This window comes from Panthera leo, chromosome F3, assembly GCF_018350215.1.
Source record: "Panthera leo isolate Ple1 chromosome F3, P.leo_Ple1_pat1.1, whole genome shotgun sequence".
In the NCBI taxonomy this organism is placed as follows: domain Eukaryota; kingdom Metazoa; phylum Chordata; class Mammalia; order Carnivora; family Felidae; genus Panthera; species Panthera leo.
In genome coordinates this window covers 53,717,208-53,741,698 of record NC_056696.1, presented here as the reverse complement: position 1 = coordinate 53,741,698, position 24,491 = coordinate 53,717,208, and the positions used below count along the sequence as shown (strand labels likewise).

Genomic DNA, 24,491 nt, shown 5'->3' with positions numbered 1-24,491 from the left:
GTTACATTAACCAAACATTAATAAAAGTATTTAAGGAGCATATCAGAGTGTAAATAAGGAAACAAAAATCTTATAAAATTACTACCAGGGCAGGTCTAAGAAAAGTTTCTTATAATTTCCGTAACATTCAGGCATTCACCAAACATAAAGAGGCAGGAAGACGTTTGCTCTAAGAAAAATTAAATGGATATATATTAATTTCTCTCTATCTGATGAGTATGGTAGCATAAGTAAACAGATGCCTGGTTCTGTGTTGTATCAATTCTTTCATGACTTATTTGTGTATGTGAGTTACTGTGAAATGACAAAAAATGAAGAGCCTAGAAATATGAGCATTTTGGGGGCTAATAGTAAAATATTAATGCTACTACTACATTGTCTGCAATTTTGTGTCTATAATTATTTTGGTGCTAATTTTCTCATTGTAATTTGTTGTTAATCAGCAAAACTTTAGTTCTTCCTAAATTAGTGCTTCTTATACATAATTCAGTTTCTATCATAGGACATAGATTATAATTTGCAATTTTGCACAAATACTCTTCTCAAACAATTTACCATTTTATACTTTAACTTATTGAAGATATAGAAGTTAAAGTGGTTTAGAATCATTAGTACTCCATAAATATCTACACCAGATAAAACACAGCTTCTCTGAAATTTGGAAAACATAACCCAGAGCAATGTGTAGTTCAAAAGAAAATATCTTATATGAATCTTGTTATCTGCTGTATCTCAGCATATAAATCATATAATAGATGCACATGGCAGATGCATAGCAAATACATGTGGAGTGAATAAATAAATAAATGACAAAAAGTGTAACTGAATGTGTCTATGAAATCAAATATACACGCTTCCTTTCATAAGAAATTGACTATATGTTTTGGACTTAGCTAAAAATTATATATCCTGGGTTTTACATAATTACATGAGAAGCACTTTAAAAGTATATTATTCCCAGTATTTATGACCATTAGTTAATAGGAATAACATCTAAAGCTAAAGAATCAGGCTCTTCTGTTTTGATAATGGTTTAAAATTGTTACCTCTTACCCGTGTGATAAATTCTTTATAAAATGTTTTTATGGCTATTTATCTTATTTTACCTTCACAACAATTACAGGGAGAGATGTTAAAAGTGATATAAATTCCATTTAATGAATGAAGTAGCAGTGACTCAAGTCATGTTCACCCTAATCAAGACTCTAAACTCAATGGGGCACCTGAGTGGCTCAGTTGGTTAATCATCCTACTTTGGCTCAGGTCATGATCTTGCAGTTCATAAGTTTGAGCCCCACATCAGGCTCTCTGCTATCAGCACAGAGCCCACTTCAGATCCTCTGTCCCACTCTCTGTCTCTCTGCCTCTCTCACTCTCTGTCTCTCTCTCAAAAATAAACATTAAAAAAAAAAAGACTCTAAACTCAAACCCAAGTCTCAGTTGATTTCTTCTTTGTCTCTCTGTTCCCTTTCACCATAGTGTTATCCAACACTAAACTTTTGTCTGCCTGCTTTTGTAATGGGTCTTAGCTTTACACATTAGGAACTACATAAAAAAAGTAAATTGATTATATGGTCATTAACCAAACTCAGGTGCAGCTAGTGCCAGCCTCATTGGTGAAACCCATCATGGTCATCTCATGTGTGTCAGAGCCTCTTCACCCAGTGCTTGCAATTTTAAGGCATCGGAAATGTGAGAAAAATGTTTGCTTTTCATTTTGTACCCTTTTGTATTTTACTATTTGAATTTTTTACCATGTGCCTACATATAGTTACCCCCCAAATAAAAAAAAAATGGTTTCATGAAAAAATTAGGAAAATGAAAATCATTATATAAATAAGGGCATAATCATGTTTATTAACATTATTTTTTTAATTTTATTTTTTATTTTTTTTAAATTTACATCCAAATTAGCATATAGTGCAACAATGATTTCAGGAGTAGATTCCTTAGCGCCCCTTACCCATTTAGCCCATCCCGCCTCCCACAACCCCTCCCGTAACCCTCAGTTTGTTCTCCATATTTATGAGTCTTTTCTGGTTTGTCCCCCTCCCTGTTTTTATATTATTTTTGTTCCTTTCCCTTATATTCATCTGTTTTGTCTCTTAAAGTCCACATATGAGTGAAGTCATATGATTTTTGTCTTTCTCTGACTAATTTCACTTAGCATAATACCCTCCAGTTCCATCCACGTACTTGCAAATGGCAAGATTTCATTCTTTTTGATTGCCGAGTAATACTCCATTGTGTGTGTGTATGTATGTGTGTATATATATATATATATATATATATACACACATATATATATGTGTATATATATATATATATATACACACATATATATATGTGTATATATATATATATATATATATATATATATATATATATATCACATCTTCTTTATCCATTCATCCATCGATGGACATTTGGGCTCTTTCCATACTTTGGCTATTGTTGATAGTGCTGCTATAAACATGGGGGTGCATGTGTCACTTCGAAACAGCACACCTGTGTCCCGTGGATAAATCCTAGTAGTATAATTGCTGGGTCGTAGGGTAGTTCTATTTTTAGTTTTTTGAGGAACCTCCATACTGTTTTCCAAAGTGGCTGCACCAGCTTGCATTCCCACCAACAATGCAAAAGAGATCCTCTTTCTCCACATCCTTGCCAACATCTGTTGTTGCCTGAGTTGTTAATGTATTAACATTTTTAACTAACAAACAAGTAACACTATTCTATATAGGGCATTGAGGGCACGATTTACATCTAAATGTAACGTTCATGTATACTTCTGCTGTGTTAGATATAGTCAGACAGTTGTGGATTCAGGTATATTGTCTTACATCTTTATTATTATACCATATTTACTAACTTCTGTAAACCATGGTTAAGGTATGCATGTATCTTTCTATCCATCTGTCTATCTCTCTCTCTTACTACTCAAATGAAGTTTGTTATTTTCTCTCCTCAAGGTCAGTGACCATATCTTACTCTATTTTGGTTTCGTTTTTATTTTTGTTTGGTTTGGTTTTTTATTTGTTTTGAACAGTCTTCAAGAGGGAACAGGGATATTATTGGTTTGAGGTTATACAAAAGAGCAAAAGAGGGGGTGCCTGGGTGACTCAGTAGGTTAAGTGTTAGACTCTTGATTTCAGCTCAGGTCATGATCTCACAGTCGTGAGATTGAGTCCCGCATGGAGCTCTGGGCTGAGTGTGGAGTCTGCTTGGGATTCACTCTCTCCCTCTCTCTCTCTTCTACTCCCCTACTCTCTTTCTCTCTTTCAAAATAAATACACATTAAAACAGGACAAAATAGGTCCAGTTTCCCTGTCTCTATCACCTGTAAATTGTACCAATTTTCACTTTCCTCCCCTGAATCCATGCTTTAAAGACATTGTCCATCTAAGAAACATACGGAGTCCCAAAGTATGAGGTTTGATGCAGTGAGCAGGCCTTGGTTATACGCTGAAGTGGCTATAGATTAAGGGATGACGCGTGGATGGATGGATGGATGGGTAGATGGATGGATGGATATAGATAGATATAGATAGATTTATGTCACATTTTCTAACATCTCATAAATCTGAATATACAATAAGTGTTATTAGTTCTAAATCTAATAGTTTACTTGCTCATCACCCTCACCTGCTAGTAGATGATCTCTGCCTTCTGTGAACTAATTCTCATGCATTTCTGGGAAGTCATTGGGTTTTCTCACATGCACTTAGTGTCAAGCTTGACATGAGTTGGTCAAGTGTCACACTAACTCCACTGAGCATACCCATGACCTTGCTCTGGGTAAACACCATCATATCCAAGCATCAGGAGCAAATGTTCCAAAATGTTTCCCAGCTCTCAACACAAACAAGCTTCTGTCAGGCCATCTCAGGAATTGTCCTGAAATTCACAGGTATATCTGAATCAAGAGTATACCCAAATTTGTTCCTTCTTTCCGTGACTGCTAAACTTGCCCCTTGTGCTAAGAATGCTGGTTTCCACTTCTCACCCAAAGTGGCTGACCACCCACTCTGTCAGACACACCCGGAGAAATCTATATATGCCTAATACTCAAGATGAGGTCCTCCTTTTATGAGGTACAAAAATGTTATATTAGAGTGAAAGGGTGGAAATGGTAGGGGAATTTTTCTTTTTATTTTTATTATAAGGAATTGGCTCACCTGATTGTGGGGGCTGGCAAATCTAAAATCTGAAATCTGTCAGTCTGGTCAGCAGGTGGGAGTCTTGAGTCCAAAATCTGCCGGGCATACCAGCAGGCTAGAAACAGGCAGAATTTCTATGATTCAGTGTTGCGGCAGAATTCCTTCTTAGTTGGGACACATCAGCCTTTGCTCTTAGAGCCTTCAACTGACTAGATGAGGCTCACCCACATTATGGAGGGTAACCTGCTTTACTTAAAGTCAACTGATAATTAACTATTAATCATAGCAACATCTATACTGGTGTTTGCCCAAGCAAGTGGACACCATATCCCAGCCAAGTTGACACATAAAATTAACCATCATAGGTATACTATTTTATTTAAAATCACCGGTAAAATATTATTTCAGAAATAAAGGGTTAGATGTTATCATAGTGTGAACATTTATAATACAAGTGTTTTTCCTGGAGGAATGTCAACAGACCATTTTTTTTTTGAAAATTACTGTTTTAAAACAGAAAAGCCTGTCATAATATAGAAATGGTTCAAGGAAAGACAATTTAGTAAGTCTTATAATGGGCCAAAATACTTGTGGCTGTAACATTGAAGATTTCTCCAGCTTCTACATACACAGTGGTTGCTTATGATGCATTGTATTTTCACAAGTTGATGTAGAAGCATAATTTTAACAGGATACTTATTTATACCCTAACATTACAACTTAAGTTCTGAGAACCCATTGTGTTCATCTTATATGTTCTTATACGCAGGGACAATTTTCTCAGCATAGCATTCCAAATTAAATTGCAAGGGCATTTTATGATGAATCAAACAGGTGGGCCTCTCCAAACCTCTATAATTATGAGAGCAAAAAGCCAAGAAGAAAACATTTTTATCACGATATCACTTCTGTCATACTCATTGCTTTTCTTATATTACACAGTGTCCAGTATAGGGCTAGGTTGGAGAAAGCATTAAAGTCATATTTAAGAATTGATAGTGGGTCTACCCTGAAAACCATTCTCAGGCAATACTTCACTAAACTGGTGGTTCAGGGTGTGAACTGGAAGAAGGAACCCACTTTGTAAAATAAACACGGTCTGGCCAAGGGCACCTCCAACCTAAATCCTCCTGCACTGCTTTCAGACTGAACTCAGGTGGCCTTTGATCCTCACATAGGGCCTTACACAGCTGATCTCTTTGGGCTGAAATTTTGTGGGAGTAACAGTCCCTGTTTCACAGAGTTATTTGGAGACTTAAACGAGAGAGTCTAAAATGTATTTAACAGTGCCTACCAAACAGTAGATAGTCAGGGTTATAGCCATTGTTGTTACTGAATTAACGACACCTTGCCTTCAATATCATATTTTGTGGGGAGTGTGGATCCATAAATTTATTCTTTTCCTGCTGCAGGTAGCTACACACTTATCATTATTCTCATTATGGTCCATTAACTTCTGTTGTTTAACAGTATGTCGCATAAGTAGAGTTTTGTCTTAAGATATATTAACTGATTCCTGAGATTATTAAAGAATATGATAGTAGCAAATGCCTACCTAAGTCGGGTGGGAAATCTTCCAATTCTGTGAGAAATATTTAGCTAAGTTATATGACTCAAATTTGTTTAGATAATATTCCTGGAAAGTTATTTCAATTCTCTTCACTGGTTTGGGAGTTGAAAGCATTTATGAAAATTAGATGCCGGTTCCTGACTCCCTAATTCTACATCTCTCCTTATCCAGAGGCAAGATAGAGGAGTGGGTGGGATGTTAGTGTGTGTGTGTGTGTGTGTGTGTGTGTGTGTAACAAGGGGGGGAGGGGAGAGAGAGGAGGGGAGGAGAAAGAGAGAAGAGGGAACTGCTCTAGGGTTATATTATTAAAGTAACCAAGAAAAACAAACTTGAGCTCAGTATACTATAATGTATAACAAATTGAGTATTAGAGACGCTCAGGAAGCCAGACTGGAAGACAGCTGGATAAGAATGCTGTCAGCCTAAGGAGTTTTGCATGGAAGCCTTTTGTTCTAACCAGCCAAAGAAGAAAAGAGGAAAATGAGGAAGGATTGTCCCTCATTATCACAACTGACAGTAAAAGGCTCCTTTTTTTTTCTCCAAAGTAGTGACTGACAACTCCCAGCAGGCTGGCCTCCCCCACTACATGCTGCTATCCTGATGGAGGGACCAGGTTTTCCTTGCCATCAGTTTTCTTATTGCAATGAAAGCTTTTACTACCCAACCTCCAGGAGGGTCCAAAGTATTAGAAGTCATAGGGGATGCCTGTAAGAAGATGCATCCTTGTTCTCAAAGAACTTGTAACACTTCCAACACCATGAATACTTAGGTCCGATATGAGGGTGATTACGAGGGAGATTTGTTAAGATAGCCGCTAAATAGAGGGCATACCGTGCACACATTGAAGAGACTTGACAGATGCTCCAAGGATAATACAAACTTTAGGCAAGTTTTTTTTTTTTAATTTTAAGTTTATTTATTTTCAGAGAGAGAGAGAGAGTGTGTGTGTGCGCGCACACACAGGTAGGGAAAGGGCAGAGAGAAGGAGACACAGAATCCCAAGCAGGCTCCACACCGTAAGCACAGAGCCAGGATGTGGGGCTTGAACTCATGAACCGTGAGATCATGACCTGAGCAGAGATCAAGAGTCACACCCTTAACCGAGTTGAGCCACCCTGGTGCCCCTGGACAAGATTTTGAGGAAAGGGAGGGATGTGGATTTCTCTGGTGAAGTGGAAAATATTAGAAGCACAGACAGAAAATTTGTTTAGTCTAGTAATGTAGTGTGGGTGCAGTTGTGTGTATGAGTACTTATCACGACAAAGTGATTCCACTTCTGCAAATTAGTCTGAAAGCAGTTTGGGAGGTTAGTGGTGGTTCCCTGCACACCTGGCCAAAGAGAAGCCTGGTGCAAGTCAAGGCTTCTACGAACAGCAGAAGAACAATGATGTTCAGGCTAAAGAGAGCCTACGTTTTTATTAATTATAAGGTCAGAATCTGATTCTCTGGAATCAAAAGGCTGAGCAAGCAATTGTGAAGCAAGGGCTACACAACGGCAGAGACGAATGCAACCTGACCTTCCACGTGCGTTATGGCATAGCTCATTGCTTTCCAGGCATCTGTGGAATCTTAGTCTGCCGCCTAAGATGTGTTCTCACTGATCCATAACCTAGCAGTGGTCCTCAAGTTGGAATACCAAATGACAGAAGATGTGGTCAGTGGCTACCTAGATCGCTCCAACATTTATAAAGGACCCGGTGACGATTTGTGGGAAGGATGCATAGAGAGGAGAAAGGATAATTGGGATAAAGCTGTATGTTTCATGTACAAAAGGATACTAGGAGGTTGTCAGAAAAACAACTAGATAACTTACATAAGATAATAAAGAAGCAAGAACTGCCTTTTAATTTTCTAATGGGAGAAACCAATAAGATATAAATTCCTCCGTTTATACCAGGAGTTAAAAGAAAATCATTGCCTACTTATTGGTTCATTTTGTAAATTGAGATCAATGAAATTCTCTGAACAACAGCATGAAATCAATCGTAAAATAGCATATAATTCATGGCCAGTATTGTAAATTATAGTTTGCTTGACAGTAATCGGTGAGGTTTCCATGCACTGGGATGCATTTCCGTGTAACACGTCTCAGGATGATGCCTGTGGATCCATTTCTAATGCATATTAGAGTGATCTGTTTTTCCCTGTCTACAACTCCCTGTGTTTGATCTCATGCAAATGATGCAATCAAGCAAATGGAAAACAAGATGTTGTTGCTAAGGGGCTCTGACAAACAGTGGCCTTGCGTTTTCAGGGTTCCCCCACCCTGCGTTCCCTCGACTCAGATTTGTGTACATACCTGCAATTGTTTGAATCCATTGATCCATTACATTGCCCTTGAAGGGCCTAATCGCTTCTGTAGAGACGGATTACCAAATCAGTTGCAGTTAGGCAGGGAGGAGACAGTTATCATTATATCCCTCTTTGCTTTACATTATAAATTAGTGGCTTTGTTTATGCTCATTCCCAAAGAATGCCTTCGTCCTGCTTCCCCTGTAGCCCTATTCTTCACTTTTTAAAATTAATTCTTTAAGAAAAACCCCCATTCCATTTATTCCTTTTTACACATCTCCTCTTCCCTGCCCCCCCCCCCACCTGATGCTGCCTCACCTTTTCTTCTGTAATATCCACCCCTTTTTCTCACATCTTCTCCTGTTTCACCAAGGATTTCCCAATCGGGCCACCTGTGCAGCTTTCGCTCCCATGTATCATGTTAGATGCTATCCCCTTCTTTTTTTCATGCCTCATTATTCAAAGGACACTAGTGACACTTCATCTTCTTATGGAAATACATTGAGAATAATCCACTTCGGGGTGGACACTAGAGGCATAAAAATGACTTGGAAGTCAAAAAAGCTATTTAATCAGTCTGGCTTTCTTTGCACTATTGAGTTTATAGTTTTAAATTCTCAGAATCAAAAGAAAATCCTCAATTCCTGTTGTAGCAAAGACACAGCAGTCATGTTTCCCAAACTAGAAACGTGGCCCCCTAAATTTATGTGTGTGTGTGTGTGTGTGTGTGTGTGTGTGTGTGTGTGTGAATTAACCTATCTTGAGGAAAATGAGTGGAAATATTTTAATTTCATAGGTTTGAAAATCTTGGTTGTATAGTCATTCATAAGCATAAATGAGGCACCAGTGAGCATGGCTCATTTATAAATCTATTGATAAGACATATACCTGTATCTCTATTTCTATATAATTGTTTATACCTTTCTTTCTGTAGCTCCACTTGATAACTGACTTCACTCCAATAAAAATTAGTAGTACAAGAATCACAGTCATTCTTAGGGGTCCTCTCTGGTCCCCTGATGGTATGAAAGCTTCTAGAGACTTACATAGTTTCTTGGCATTTAGAGTATGGCCACCCATGGCACTTTCCTCCTCTTTGCGAAAGGATCACTATGGAGTTATCTCTCTCAGACCCAGTAGATCGCTTCATTGCTTTTGTATCGCACTAGGGAAACTGAAATTCTTGCATCATTTTCTATGGTCCCACCTGCCTACATACACCAAGGTTGTTTCTTTAGCTGGCATCTGTCACCTTCCTGGAATTCTACCTTGGGCACAGGGGTCCAAGAGCTTGCACGTGTCTTCCTTCTTCTATCTTTATTCCATCATTCTGGGAAATCTGAGGTGGTGGAGGCAAAGGAATATGCACTTCTTGTTTTTCCCACCATTATATCTGAACCCTGAGTCATCTGTCCCCTCAGTGACTCTGTTCAGAAAGGTTCTCTTGCTCTTTCTGCTTCCTGGCCAGCCACATTCTGTTTTATAGATAAAACCATTTTATAAATCAATTCTGGATTTATAGTTTAATTGAGGGGAATTTGGATGAGAATTTAAATGAGAGGAAAATAGGGGGTCAGAGGCAGGGGAGGACAGAAGGAAACAAAATAGGTTAATAAGACAACCATGTTAATCTCAGCCCTCGTGGCACAGATATCAAACATTATAGGGATTCAGAAGAGGGAGCTATACCTAAGGGCTCCAATTTTAGACCTCACTCAGTTCCTCTAGAGAACTGGCCAAATCAAGGAAGGATGAAAAGAAAAGATCAATACAATGAAGAAAAAAATAATGGAATAAGAGAGTTATTGCTGAGGAGTGCCAAGGGTCCAGTTGAAATCAGAAAACCTAAAATTCTAGTAGACACTTTCAGTATGTTCAGCAATGTTTCTCATTCACATTTTAGAGGTATGGGAAACTTTAGAGAAATGGGATAGTGAGATTTAGCCAGAGCTAGGAATTGGAAGGGCAGATATTGAAGTGGGGTGGGGAGAGGTGAAAAAAATCTAGGGAGCTGGAGAGTATGGTTTTGAAAGGGGTCATCAAGGATTATATCAAGAAAAATGCAAATGTTAAAAATCGTTTGAAAATAAGAACGTGCTAAGAGACTGGACACTGTGTGATGACAAAGGAGTGAGTGGCTGCATTGATATGACAGGAGGAAGAGGTGGAAGGCTATATGTATGTGGTTGGAGAGGGCAGACTTTAAGAATCTTGGAAATAGTTCCAAAGATGACCCAGTAGTGGGTGGAACTGTGCTGAATGTCGAATAAATGAAGTAGAGGTGAAGGACATTACATTTGAGGAAGTTAAAGTGAAGCCAGATTCAGAGATGAGTCATTATTGAGGATGTTGGAGTTGCCAAAAAGGAATTATAATTGAAAAGAAAACTGAGCCAATGCTGAAGTCATTGAGGAAAGGAGAAGTATGACATAGAAGGTATAAGGGAGCGTGTGTCAACTAGGTCTACATTTTCTTAAATAATGAATTGATATTGGTAAATTATGGCTGTCATTTCTCCACCTCTATGTGTATGTAGATGCATATCACAGAACTTGAAAAAATACGTGTAGTCAAAAATTAAACAAGATTTAAATCATCCTTATGCCCTCACTCTGAGAAAACCACTGTTGAACTTTTGGGGTATCCCTAGCTTCTTGTTATTATGAAGCATTCATGTCTGAAAATTATGTTTTGGTATTCAGGCAAACACAACTTTGACTTTTTCTTGTGTGTGTGTGTGTGTGTGTGTGTGTGTGTGTGTGTGTTTTGTTTTGTTTTAATAGTAAATCTCTTTCATCTCACAGTTACAGACCCCTTCATTGGCCTAACAATTAATTAAATTCTGGGATCGTTAGATATCATTCTATTTCTGAGAAAAGTTGGCAATCTGGGTAAGGGTCAGAGGTGTTCTTCTGGTCTTGCCCATTCATTCACTCAACAAATAAAACTATGCTCATTAGACATTATATCAGTTCTGGAGATATTGCAGTGTAGAAAATATCTGCACTCAAGGAGTTTACATTCCCATTGGAGGCATATAAAGTCAAGAAATAAATAACATGGCAATTTCTGACATGTTTTGGTAATTATAATAAATAACTAAACAAGGCAATATGACAGAGAGTATCTGGGGATGATGGTGGCCACACCGTTAGATTATCAAGAGAAAACACGCAGGGGAAGATGAGCCTGAAGAATGAGAAAAATTCAGCCAAGTATAAAGAAGGAGAAAATATATTTCAGTTAGAAGGAATAGTACCTGCAAAGGCCTGGAGGTGTGACATGTAGAATTAAAGGAACAGAAATATTTCTAGTGTATGGAAGGAATGAGGAGAAGTCGGCAGGTGTTAAGTCATGTAGTATTTCATTGACCATTAATAGATTTCATTCTAAGAGAAATAGAGAGCCCAATGTAGTGTATTATTCTGGGGGAATCGAAAGATCACTCTTGACTAATGATCTTGCTTCTTTCTTCACCGAGAAAATTGAAGCAGTTATAAGGTAAATCCCACACACTCCTGTGACCATCTACCCACCTACCAGCATTCACACCCACATAATCTGCCTTCTCCCCTATAATGAAAGAGTATCTGCCTTGCTCTAAGTCCAAATCCTCCACTTTCATACTAGATCCCATTGTTTCACATAATAAAGGAAAAGCTCCAGCAATTCTCTTCTTTTTCATCCATTACTAATTTTGCCATCTCTACTGAATCATTCCCATCAGCATACAACACAATTTTTATCTCATTTAAATTATTTTTTTTTAATCCCTGGACTCTACTTACCTTCTCTCTATTGTCTCATTTTTCTATTTTTGTCTACAACAAAATTTCTTGAAATAGTTGTTTATATTCACCATCTCTAATTGTTCCATCACTGTCTCATAAACTCACTGCAGTCAGGCTTTGACCTCTGAGGCTTCACTGAAACTTTTATTGAACAAATACGAATGACTGCCATATTGTGAAACAATGGTCAGTCTTTAGTCCTCATCTTATTGGACCTAACACCCTTAAAACATTTGATTAATTTGACTTCCAGTATGCCATAATCTTCTCCTTTTACTCATACCTTACTGGTTGTTCTTTCTCTGTCTTCTTGGTTGATTTCTGCTTTACTTCCAGAAAAAAAATTATATATATAATATATATATGATATATGATATATATATATATATATATATATATATATATATATATCAATTTGTATCCTTGCATCTTTTCTCTTTTCTATCCACACTCACATTTTTAGTGTTCTCATTCACTTTAAATGTAAACAATATCATGATGACATCTCACATTATAACTCAGGCCAGGACTTCTTCCTGAAATTCCAAACTTAAATTCTTTAATTGGCATCTCTCTTTGTTTTCTAATTGATATATCAAACTTTCCATGTCTAAAATGTTACTTCTTTATCTTCCCGTTCCAAACTTGTTTTACTTTCTGTGATATTTTCAACCAAATTAATGATTACTTCATCCTTGCCTTTGCTGAGGCCCAAAACTTTAGAATCAACTTTGACTCCTCTCTTTCACACACTACCTACAGTGCATTGAGGAATCCTATTAGTTTTGGCTTTAACACATATCCAGAGATCCTCTTGGAGTGATGTCAGCAACATGGCAGCATAGGGACTTCTCAGCTCATTCCATCAATTCCCCAATCCCCTACCCCCACCCAACACACCAGTTTGAACAAGTACTCACACATAAAAATACCTTCACAAGAGCCAAGTACTTGAAGTGAGGGATTACAGCACCTGGGTAAAGCACTGAAATGAGAAAAGATGCATTAAGGAGGGTAGGAAAGATAGATTCACATTACCTCCATTTAACCATGCCCCAAACCCAGGCATCCTGGCAGAGATCAAGATTCTCCCTATGGGAGAAGCATAAGTGAGCACCTAACTTCATTGCAGACCCCAGACCTGACCTCTTCATCACTAGACTGAATCCTAGCCTGAATCTCAAGACTGGCCTGCTATACAGAGGCACCACACTATTGGTTTTAAAATATATTAAAAGCCCATGGTATTCAAAACAGTATAGTATTGGCATAAAAACAGACATATCAATGGAATAGAATAGAAAGCCCAGAAATAAAATACATATATACGTATATATGTATATATATATATATATATATATATATATATACACACATACATATACATATACATATACATATATCAATTAATTTGCAACAAAGGATCCCAAACAATGGGAAAAGGACAGTCTTTTCAATAAATGGTATTGGGAGAACTGGACAGCCACATGCAAAAGAATGAAGCTGGACCACCGTCTTATATCATTCACAAAAATTAACTCCATGCAATCAACACTTGTATGTAAGACCATAAAACTCTTAGAACAAATGATAAGCTTCATGCACAGATCTTGGTGATGATATTTTTGGATCTGACACTGAAAGCAAAAGCAATAAAAGCAAAAATCAACAAGTAGAACTACATCAAACTAAAAAGCTCTACACAGAAAGAAAAATCAACAAATTGAAAATGCAGCCAACTGAATGGGAGAACGTACTTGCAAATCATATGTCTGATAAGGAGCTAATATCTAAATCGTATAGAGAACTCATACTTCTCCACAGCAAAATGAGTAGAGAAAAGCAATCCAATTAAAAAATGGACAGAAGATCTGTGTTGACATTTTTTAAAAAAAGACATGCAGATGGCCAACAGGTATATGAAAATATGCTCAACATCATTAATCATGGGGAAATGCGAATCAAAACCACAATGAGACACCACTTCACATCTGTTAAAATGGCTGTTATCAATAAGACAAGAAATAACAAGTGTTGATAAGGAAGTGGAGAAAAAGGAACCCTTGTACACCGTAGGCGGGAATGTAAATTGATGCAGCCATTATTGAAAACAGTATGGAGGTTCCTCAAAAAATTAAAAATATAATTAAAATATCACCCAGTAATCCCACTTCTGGGTATTTTTCCAAGGAAAATGAAAACGCTAACTCAAAAAGATAGATGCACCCCCATGTTCATTGCAGTATTATTTACAATAGCCAAGATATGGAAACAAATTAAGTGTCTATGATGGATGAATGTATAGAGAAAATGTGAGGTATATATAAATACACACACACACACACACACACACACACACATGCACACACACACTATGGAACATTATAAAATAATGAAATCTTGTCACTTGCAACAACGTGGATGGACCTTGAGAGGGTTATGCTAAGTGAAATAAGTCATACAGAGGAAGACAAATACCATATGATCTCACTTATATGTTGAATTTAAAAATAAAATAAGCTTATAGATACAGACACACACACACATACACACACACACACACACACACATATATATATACACACACACACACACACATGCATATACACACAGGAATGATAGTCAGCCATGTAAAGAGGAATTCCTGCCCTTTGAGACAATATGGATAGACCTTGAGAAAATTATGCTAGGTGAAATAAATCATACAAAGAAAGACAAATACTATATATTTTCACTTATATGTGGAATAAAAAAGCCTAACTCAGAGAACTAGAGAGCAGAATCATGGTGACCAGGGGATTGAGGCCAGAGATGGGGGGAGGAATAGGGAGACGTCAGTCAAAGAGTATACACTTCCAGCTATAAGATGAGTAAGTTCTGGTGATCTAAGTTACAGCATGGTAAACATAGTTAACAGTACTGTATTATATACGTGAAAGTCATTAAGAGAGTAAATCTTGAACTTTATCACCACACACACAAAAAGGAAATTATGTAAAGAGTATGGAGATGTTAACTAACCTTATTGTGATCCTTTTGCAATGCACATGGGTATTTAATCATCACAATGTACATCTCAATCTTACATGTGTTATGTTAGTGCTTCACTAGAGTTGAAAAAAAAATACCCAGAATCCGACTTTTTTTTTTTTTTTTACTTATGACAGCCTCCACTTACTTGATTACCACAATAACCTCTTAAGTGAGATTATGCTTATGCTCTTGTTCACTATAATCTGCATTCAACCCAGCAGCCAGGGTGATATTCATGAAATCCATATGATCATGCAACAATTCTGTGGAAAATCCTCTGGAGTCTTGCTGTGTAGGATCTTGGATGAAAACCCCAAATCCGTGCAAAGACCTACAAGGCTCATGTGATCTGGTCCCTCATTAAATCTCTGATATCATCTCTTACTTCTGTTTCATGTATTTGCTCTGCTTCAGCCACACTGGCCTCCTTGCTATATCTGTTACAGGCATTTTCCTCCTTCCAAGCCTTTGCTCTGTTTGTTGTCTCTCTTAGAATGGCCCTCCCTGTAGAATCCCAAATTGACTCTCACCCCTTCCAAGTCTTTAAAAACTCAGTATGTCACTTTCCTGCCAAAGCCTCCACTGATTCTTGCCTTTTAACATTACCCAGCACTCCTGATTCTCCTTGCTCTATTCTATGTTCATTATAGCACTTTGCAATTATACACCACTAATATCCTTAAACCCTGTTAGACATTTAGTTTAAAACCATGCTGTCTCCTAAAATGCAGTATTTTTTTCACCCAAAAACCCCACACCTTACATAATCTGGGGGCACACCCTAACTATGAATGTAAGACTTGACAAGGTTTGGTATTTCAATCCCAGTTCATCAGTCATACTGGGCCTCTTAAGTAACATGACCTCCCAAACATACTTACTTCTTCATCCTGGTCTCCCCCAGTCCCCAACTAACATAAAAATGCAAGTTTCCCAATCCATGGAGGAGGATATTTTGTGACAATAGAATCAAGATATAGATGGTAACCCTGGAACCAATTGCCACAACAGGCTACTAGGCATCTGAGGCAGATTAATATTCCTGGTGAGTTTAGGAGTTAGGCGATCAAGGCCACTTTCAAAGTATGAAGGCTGTAGCATGAAAGGGAATGGTTCATTCTGTAATAAGGAGATTCTGTAATGTGGTGATACCATGATGATGTAGTCTGACCTCATCGGCCTGAGGATGGTAACTAAGGATTAATTTAAGTAAGTACGAATTAACTAAGGATTTTTAGCTGTGCAAGTCTGTCCCTACAAACACAGACAAGCAAGTATAGGGCCGCATTTGAATGGTATGAGTTCCTGACCAGCTACAAACTGGGTAGCCGAATCTCGACCTCAACAAGCTAGGATGTAAGTAAAAACTTCCCCTCCACAGAGTTCAGTTGTCTAAGAACATTGTAGCATCCAGCCTTATTTGCAGCTGGGTCAAGACAGTCTAGTATAGACAGCAATGATGCTCATGCAAAATATTCCAAAGTCTCTTGGAATTGACCACATGGAGTACAATTTTGGCAGGGGCCTGTTCTTTCAGAAAAGTTAGAGGTACTCTCATGTTCAAATACCACATCTTTCTCCTATTTGAACTGACAGACCCATCAGGGATTCCTGCTTTACTCTAGGTGCAGTGCCTCCTTGATTTTGCTCTTGAAACTGGACTTAGAGTCACATCCCTAGCTTCTCCTTCCTTGGGAATCAAGGAATTCAAACAGGCAGTAGAGAGGCTGCATGGCCACCAAGTTCTTGGCAATCAGAAGGAGAAGGTGAAGAGGACAGGGGGATGGTTGGTAATGTGTCCTTTGCATCAAATTTTCCTATAGTAAATAGTAGTTTATACTCTTTGTGGCATATGAGACCACCGTTCTCATGATTTTTAATTTAGTAAGTTTCATAGAATATTAATCCAAATGGAGGTACCCCAGTTCTGTCTGACTTGTGCACATGTGGGACAGCATTCCTGTCATCACTTAGCAGTTCCTGGCAATACTGTACTAGTTCACCACGGGCTCCAAAATGTCCTTGTAACATATCTTCTGACCACATTGTTTGGGGGTGCCCACCTCAACTGGTACCACTGAGTATCAGTGGGATAAAATTGTAATGAAAACAAGGCTTAATGGAAAACATTGTGAGTCTCTTCTTGATGGCCACTCTTTTGGTCTAGAGTAACTATATTTAGTGTAAAATTATTTTTTTGCCTTTTTTTTCTGATGCCCTACATGTTTAACCAATTGACTGTACATTGCATGAAAACCAAAGTGTTCTTTTCTAGTTTACTTTTGCTATCAGTGCAATGCAAAATCTATTTCCCTAAATTAGGTTGTACTTCATTAATCTTTTAAATGTGAAATTGTAATGGTTCAAGGTTAATGAGATCTTGAAATATGTGTTACTTAAATTATGACTAACTTATTTCAAAAATATCCCAGAAAATAACTACTTCTAGTAGTATAAAAGTATGAATGATGTTTATCAACCTGGTAAAGTTGACTGAAATTTGGTTAGACTCATCGACAAAATATTATTTTTTTAAAGGTTTATATATTTATTTTTGAGAAAGAGAGAGGGCGCGTATGAATATGCAAGTGGGGGAGGGGCAGAGAGAGACAGGGAGACAGAGAATCCAAGCTGACAGTACAGAGCCCAGATGCAGGATTCAATCTCCTGAACCGTGAGATCTTGACCTCAGCCAAAGTCAAGAGTCGGATGCTTAACAGACTAAGCCCCCCAGGTGTCCCTCCACAAAATAATTACTGAGTACCTTTATAAGAGAAGTGCTCAGGGTATTTTAGAATTGAATTAGTAAAATACAGATTGGCTTATTCTAATGCAAGGGGAAATGACATACATTAGAAAGGTAGACAGAAAGTACTAGAGAAATTCAAGCGAGGGAGAGATCATTACTAGCTAGGGTACTATCCCATTCTCTCCATCAATGGTCATACCTCGCTCAGCTATATCTAGATCATCTCATTCTTAGTTCTTTACTCATTGATTCAAACATATATTCAAAACCTACAGTGTGCTAGACATTGTGCTAGATACTGAGAATGCAAAATCAATCCTTCCCTCACAACATTCAGTCTAATGATTGAATTATGTGAAGTCACGTAAGCAAATCACTGTGACAGTGTTATAATGCTATGCAAAGGTATGTGTAAATACTGTGGGAGACAAAGGAGAGGGTAATAGCTCCACCTTGTGCCAGGGGTCACAGCAGGATGTGTTAGGAGCATCTTAAGAAAGAAACAGACTTTTGCACTTAGCCTGGACAACTTGAAGGTCAAATAACAGGCAGGCAGGTGGACAAGAGAAGAAAAGAATTCTGGAAAAGGAATTACAAGCACAAAGTCATTGTTACGAGTTATGTATTTGCATTTCAAAAGCAACTCCTGTTGTCTTCAAATATGCTTTAAAAATAATTTAAATGTCTCATTTATTTTTCAACAGAACCATTGAACTAACTCTAAACGCAGAAAACGATTTACCTGGTCATAGACATTCAAGAAGACAGTCAAATTGTGAAAATGAAAAAGTTAAACCGAGAGTTTGACTGACACTTGTCTGTTTAAAAATAACCGTAGTATATTTAAAGGATAAAACAGCCTATATTTATTGCTATTGATTTTTAGGACTATTGATTTTTATTTTAAGCTTTACTTTAACAGTTCTAAGAAGTAGGAATGTAGAGGAGTTGTAAGATCACCTGAATAAAAAATATGATGGTAAATAAATTCTTTTTCTCTCCACCCTCTAGATTTAGCAGCGTTTACGCCCCACCAGTTTCTACTTAGTGCCTGCACGCATGTGGGATGTACAAACAGTTCCCTGGTCATACTGTCCACGGCACAGCTGCCACCAGAACACGTGGATTCCCCACTTCTGACTGTCCTGGATTCTAGAACAATATATGTCCAGTAAGTAGAAATGTTTTTGTTGCACACTGGTTTATGCAAGAATCCCAGTGAGCTCAATCAAGGGAAGGGTTTGTGACATAAAATTAATTTTATTGTGATGAAATGCATAGAAGTGATTAGTTCAGTGGTTCTGGGAACCTTTGATTATCACTTGCCAACTTAATTTCCATTTTGTCTTTATGCAATCAGGCTGAGCTACATACGGACACAGATTCTGTGGAGACTTCGATAAGGGGAAACTGACCACTTACAAGACCGCCTTGGGCTTTCCATATGGGTGGTGTTATCAGTGATGAGTTGGAATTAGAAAGTCTAAATATATATTTTCTTTTTGAGTGTAAACTAGGACCTTCTTGTTCCCTGAAAGTTGAAGTCAGAAAGGAATTTTCACATACAGGCATGTTCAGATTATTTTTGATATCGAGTGATTCTTACCCATTTCCTGATCTGAGGTGCAAGGCAACTTGTGGTACTGAATCAAAACTTAACAAATCTGTCTTGCCGCCGGTTAATACTTGTTTACATCCATTTCTGTTGGTCTCAGTTTTCCCACCTGTAAAAGAAGTGTTTGGGCTGAATAAATTATGATATTCATTCGAGCTGAAAAAACATTATGCTTCATACCAATGGCTCCAAGTCTGAACTGGCCTATTGGCTTTCAGCGCTGCCCTAAACTGAGCCCGCATTACTTACGCCAAAAGATTTCCCACTACTCTAAGTATTTCTCAGTTTCTCAATTTCTGTCTGTTTTATGATTTGCCCTGCTCATTGTCACCGACACATTGTAAGTCCTATCTGGACTATCCTCTACTATCTGGACTATCCTCTACTTTTTCTTTTTGCCTACCAAATCCGATCCATCAAGGATAGTCTTCTGTATCTAGGTATATTCTCACCTCATTCAAGAAGTTTTATTTGACTACTTCAGCACTTCAGTCCTCAGCTTCTCTGTATTCTGTAGTTGTATGTTAATCTATGTTAGATTGCTCATTTTTGTGGCAATTGTCTTTTTGCAAAGCGACAATTATGTTATCTCTCGCTCTCCCATTTCCCATAGGTTCTCAAATGTTCTACTTCTCCCGTCTTGTTCTATGGCTTAAGTTCAAAATTAAATACTCGGGCACACATTTACTATATTATTAGCTAATTAAAATTATAAGTAACTAGAAAGCAGGCACTGTGTCATATTTTCTTTATACCATTCAGAATAGACATTTAATAATTAGTTGGGTTTTTTTTAACTTTTTTTAAAGCTTTCAGTGTATGTGTGTGTGTGTGTGTGTGTGTGTGTGTGTGTGTGTGTGTTTGAGTGGCATAAATCCAAGTTCATATGTGTCCTTTAAAAATCTTGCACATTTCAGGTTTGACTTGAATGAATGATGGATAGTCATGCTATATTTTTCCATTCCCAGGTGGAAACAACCAAGAAATGTAAATGGAATTCTGGAGCGCTATATATTATATATTTCAAATCACACGCATAATTTTACAATTTGGGATGTCATCTATAACAGCACAGAACTTTTTCAGGATCACCTGCTTCAATACCTGTCCCCTGGTAATAAATATCTCATCAAGCTGGGAGTAAGTTCACTTTACTTCTGTCACTTTCTCTTCCTTTCCTTGCTGCTTCTCTTTCCTTTGTCCCATCTACTCTCTCTCCCTCACTTAAAAAAAAAAACAAAAAAACACACAAAAAAAAACGAAAACCAAAAACTCACATATTGCTATTGAGACAGAAAACTCCTTTCACATTGTAAATTTGAATATGATCTAATACCTACATATTTATTTTATATCGTACAAAATCATAGCATACCAATCTGAGTCAGTAGATTTTTTCTAAATCTAATTTGGGATTATCAGAAATTATTTCAGTTTTGTTATTTCTAGAATGTCATAATTGATAGGACTTTTTCTACAATGCCTGAATTAATAAGGTTATTTCCCCATGGATCTTGTATTCATTCGGAAAACAATGTACAGTATGAAAACTTAGGTCTTATATTTTAAAAATGAAGGTTTAAATGACCCTCAAATATTCTGGATTGTTATTATGTTCTGGTTTACATTACATTTCTTTCTTGAAAGAACAGTCACTTAATAAAACCCTAGAATCAACATACTTTAGAGGTCTTTAGACAGACAATAGGATTTTTTAATGCAAAATAGCACTTTTATACAAAGGTCTTTTAAAAGACCTTGATATTACTGTGGAATTTATACTCAGTACTTCCTTTTGTTTTTTGATGAAATATAATCTTTTTTAAGTTTAATAGCACATCTGAAAATAACTGAATATAAACATGAGATTGTCCCTATTTGTTTTAAACACACTCTTCATTTTATAGCAATACCTATATAAGGATATTTGCTTTGATAAATGCCATAGAAAATATTCTGCTCTTGATTATGAATAAATTTACATTTATGTAGACACTGTGTATGCATTCATTTTACTTAACATGCTCTTGAATGCTCTAAATATTATACCACGAGAAAATAAACTACATTCAACTATTGCTAACTGTCTGACCTGACACCACAAAACAAGGGCAATCACACAATGTTAAAAATCCTGTTCAGAACTGACTCCATGTGCCTAGGTGTTCAGCACACAGATTGGCTTATAAAACAGCATCTTTGATTACTTACTTGTATTACTCAATATGTAAGAAATATATTAACTTGATTTTCAAAAACTGATACAGAAATCCACACTATTTTCAAAACAGTGGTATTATCAAAATCCAGAAAAGAGTCTATTGCTTAGAAGCAACCAAAATTAAGTAAAAATTGTTGTATTTTTAGTTTTATCAGGAGACAAAGGTCATGAAACAAAGTTATACTCCCAAGGCGAGTTTTAGGATATGCTGTGCAGTCAGTAGAAATCCACCTCAATATCCTGTTTTGTATACATCTATATCTTTAAAAATAAATACCCCTAGATTGGAAGTCTGCTCTCCTGGGTTTCAATTCAGACTTTACTAACAACTATGTAACCCAAGGCAAATTCACTTAACCGCCCTGATTTTTGCATTCTTTCAGCCTAAAATTGGGACTTTGAACTAAATGATTTTTAATGTCTCTTTGAGCCCTAAAATTCTATGACACTAAATCATTCTATGATTCCAAACAGTATTCTATGGAGTCAAATGAAATCTGTCAGCCACTGAGTAATGTTGATGCAGGATGTCATAAAGATGTGGAAGTCTTTGCCCTAACTCTTGTTAAGGAAATAAATTTGCTCACGCCATTTTTGATTTTTTTATATCATTGTATTTATTAGTGTAGAAAATACACTAATATATTTTTCAGGAAGTATTCAACTAAAAAGTTTTTTTATTAACTCCATAACCAGTAAATTAAATGAACCAGAACATTTTAGGTTCATCCTGGTTAATTGAAGGATTATTATATATTTCACAGTTTCCACATAATAACTGGCTTTCAAGGTCATTAGATTAGTAGATGGAGATTAGGTTCTAAGCCAAGTGGAGTTGCCTTTATAGTCGGTCTTAGCATATTGAAAGTTTCTGAAAAATAAAACATACAGATGGCCAAGCCTTTAAAAAATAGAGGAAAATACACGAGGATTCAAACCGCTGTGATTTACTCTAGACTCAGAGAAGGTGTTACTTCAAGTGGCTTCATGTAATATTTCCTTTTAACTAGATTATAAACTCCTGAAGGGTAGAGACAGTATCTTTCAAAATTCTATCTGTGGAGTCAAGCCCCGTGCCTGGTAGAAATTGGAAGCTCAACCAACGATTCCTGAATGAATGAACACTAAGTCTATTTATTTCATAAAGAATCTGAGACTTCTGGTATGAGTTAGATGGTTTGCTGTACAATGTGGGAGTCGAGGACTGTGTGGTTCCAAGCATATGTTTTTCCTGCTGGAAGAAACAGCATGACATGTCACTACATTCAACAAATGGTATTGTGGAGTGTGGTAGCTCCATATAAAGATAATAAGCCAAAAATTAAATAAAGAAGCTAGTACCACAGACAAGTTTCAGTATATGTGTGGTCTGATAATTTTCATATCACTGCTAGACATTTACCTCTTGATGAATGCTAAGTGTATTTCCTGAAAAGATTCTTGGACATGATGAACTTAATTTTTCAAAAGATCATTTATAGATAGCATGGCCTTGTTGTATTTCTTCACACTTTAAAGTATGTTGCATTCTTAATATCCTCAGAGCCTGCTTATCTGAAAACAAACTATTGATAAGGAGAATGCTAGCTTTGGATTTTCCTGACAGTCCTCATTTCAAAATATTTGGTATACATTGATTAGTTACTCGTGTCCTTGCCCCAAAATTGAATCCCCTATTCGGTCAGAGGTTACTGGTCGTTTCAGAGTGGTAGTATCACTTTGTAATTTAACAAAAATGGCTGCAACTGATAAAAGCTATGGGAGATGAGTTGAAGCTCCTTATTGTAATGGCTCAGAGGCTTTCAAAGACCTTGCCATTTCATAAAGGCATCTTGAGTCAATCCCACCCTTTTGTTTAGTTTTTCCAAACCAGAATTTTAATCAGCATTCAACGGCACTGCCTGCAGTGGCCCCTGGTGCTGGCAGGTCAGACAAGATACTGATTGATTCAGTTTCATTTAGATAATATCAGTTAGATGTGACCAATAGGAAGCAACTTTAAGAGCATTTATTTCCTTGTTGAAGGAACTGCTCACTTAGCACCTCTAAATGTATGCAAAAAGTACATGGAAGAAACAAAATAAAATATTGTGCAGGTAATTTTGTTACTTCAGCAGCCTCTTTATAAATTCTGTTTTATTTGCAAGAAAAATTCTCTCATAAACTACTTGGATTCCTCCAAGGCCTCTTTGCCAAAATATGAATTTATGGATCTCAGATGACACAGCCCAAAGAACAATCCTTCCAAACCACAGCACGGCTTTATTTATCCCAAAAGGCATCCTAAAATTCTCAAAGCAAAGTAAATTTCAATTCACATTTTGTTTTTAAATATACATATAATTATATACCATTTAGTACACTTTCTTTGAGGAGAGTTAGCTGAGGACAATTCTTAGGACATAAATAAGAAAAACATAATAGTGACAAATAGACTATTAGAATTAAATCCCAGTGTGTTATAAGGTTAATAATAAGATGCTCCAACATTTTTTCCCCACCTAAGGAAAAAAATCTAGGAACTGCAGGTGGGCAGATTTAGCTCTCTCTGAGGACGGGAAAGACTGTTCTTTCCCTCATTTTCCTTTGATAATTCAGCTGTTCCACTTGGCCTCTTTTCCTGCCATGTTTTCTAGTGGACTTTTAGCATGTTTGAAATGTTTTATTTTCATGTTTCTATTTTAATGTTCAGATAGTTTTTTCTTGGGCTAACAATGACATGTCCTAGAGCTTGAGTCAGTGTTTGGCCACAAGCTTAATTGATTCCTTTTTATTTGCAAAGATTGTGTTCTCAGGAGGAGTATGGTTTATCTCTTACATATATATGCACATGCTGTAACTAAGAATTAGAGGAAACCCACAGAGGTTAATTAGGTCCCAATCTTAATGCAATTTTATGTCCAAGCCACAGTTTAACCCATCAAAAACTTGCTTACGCTGATGAGAAATTATCCTGGAGATATGGGCCACTGTTACATTCTTCCAAGAGAAAGTGAGATTGATCTCACTTATTATATATACTTATATAATGCCATTTATTATATATACTCCTAATAAAGA

At 36.9% G+C, this 24,491-nt stretch overlaps 1 protein-coding gene across 1 annotated transcript in view; it reads left to right on the top strand.

Annotated features, from left to right (window-relative positions):
* Window positions 1-24,491, top strand: part of USH2A (usherin) — a 743,753-nt gene that overhangs the window by 370,465 nt on the left and 348,797 nt on the right. The window contains exons 34-35 of the mRNA XM_042925179.1: window positions 18,607-18,766; window positions 20,179-20,350. Of these exons, the coding sequence (XP_042781113.1) occupies window positions 18,607-18,766; window positions 20,179-20,350 (332 nt within the window). The remainder of the gene's footprint in view (window positions 1-18,606; window positions 18,767-20,178; window positions 20,351-24,491) is intronic.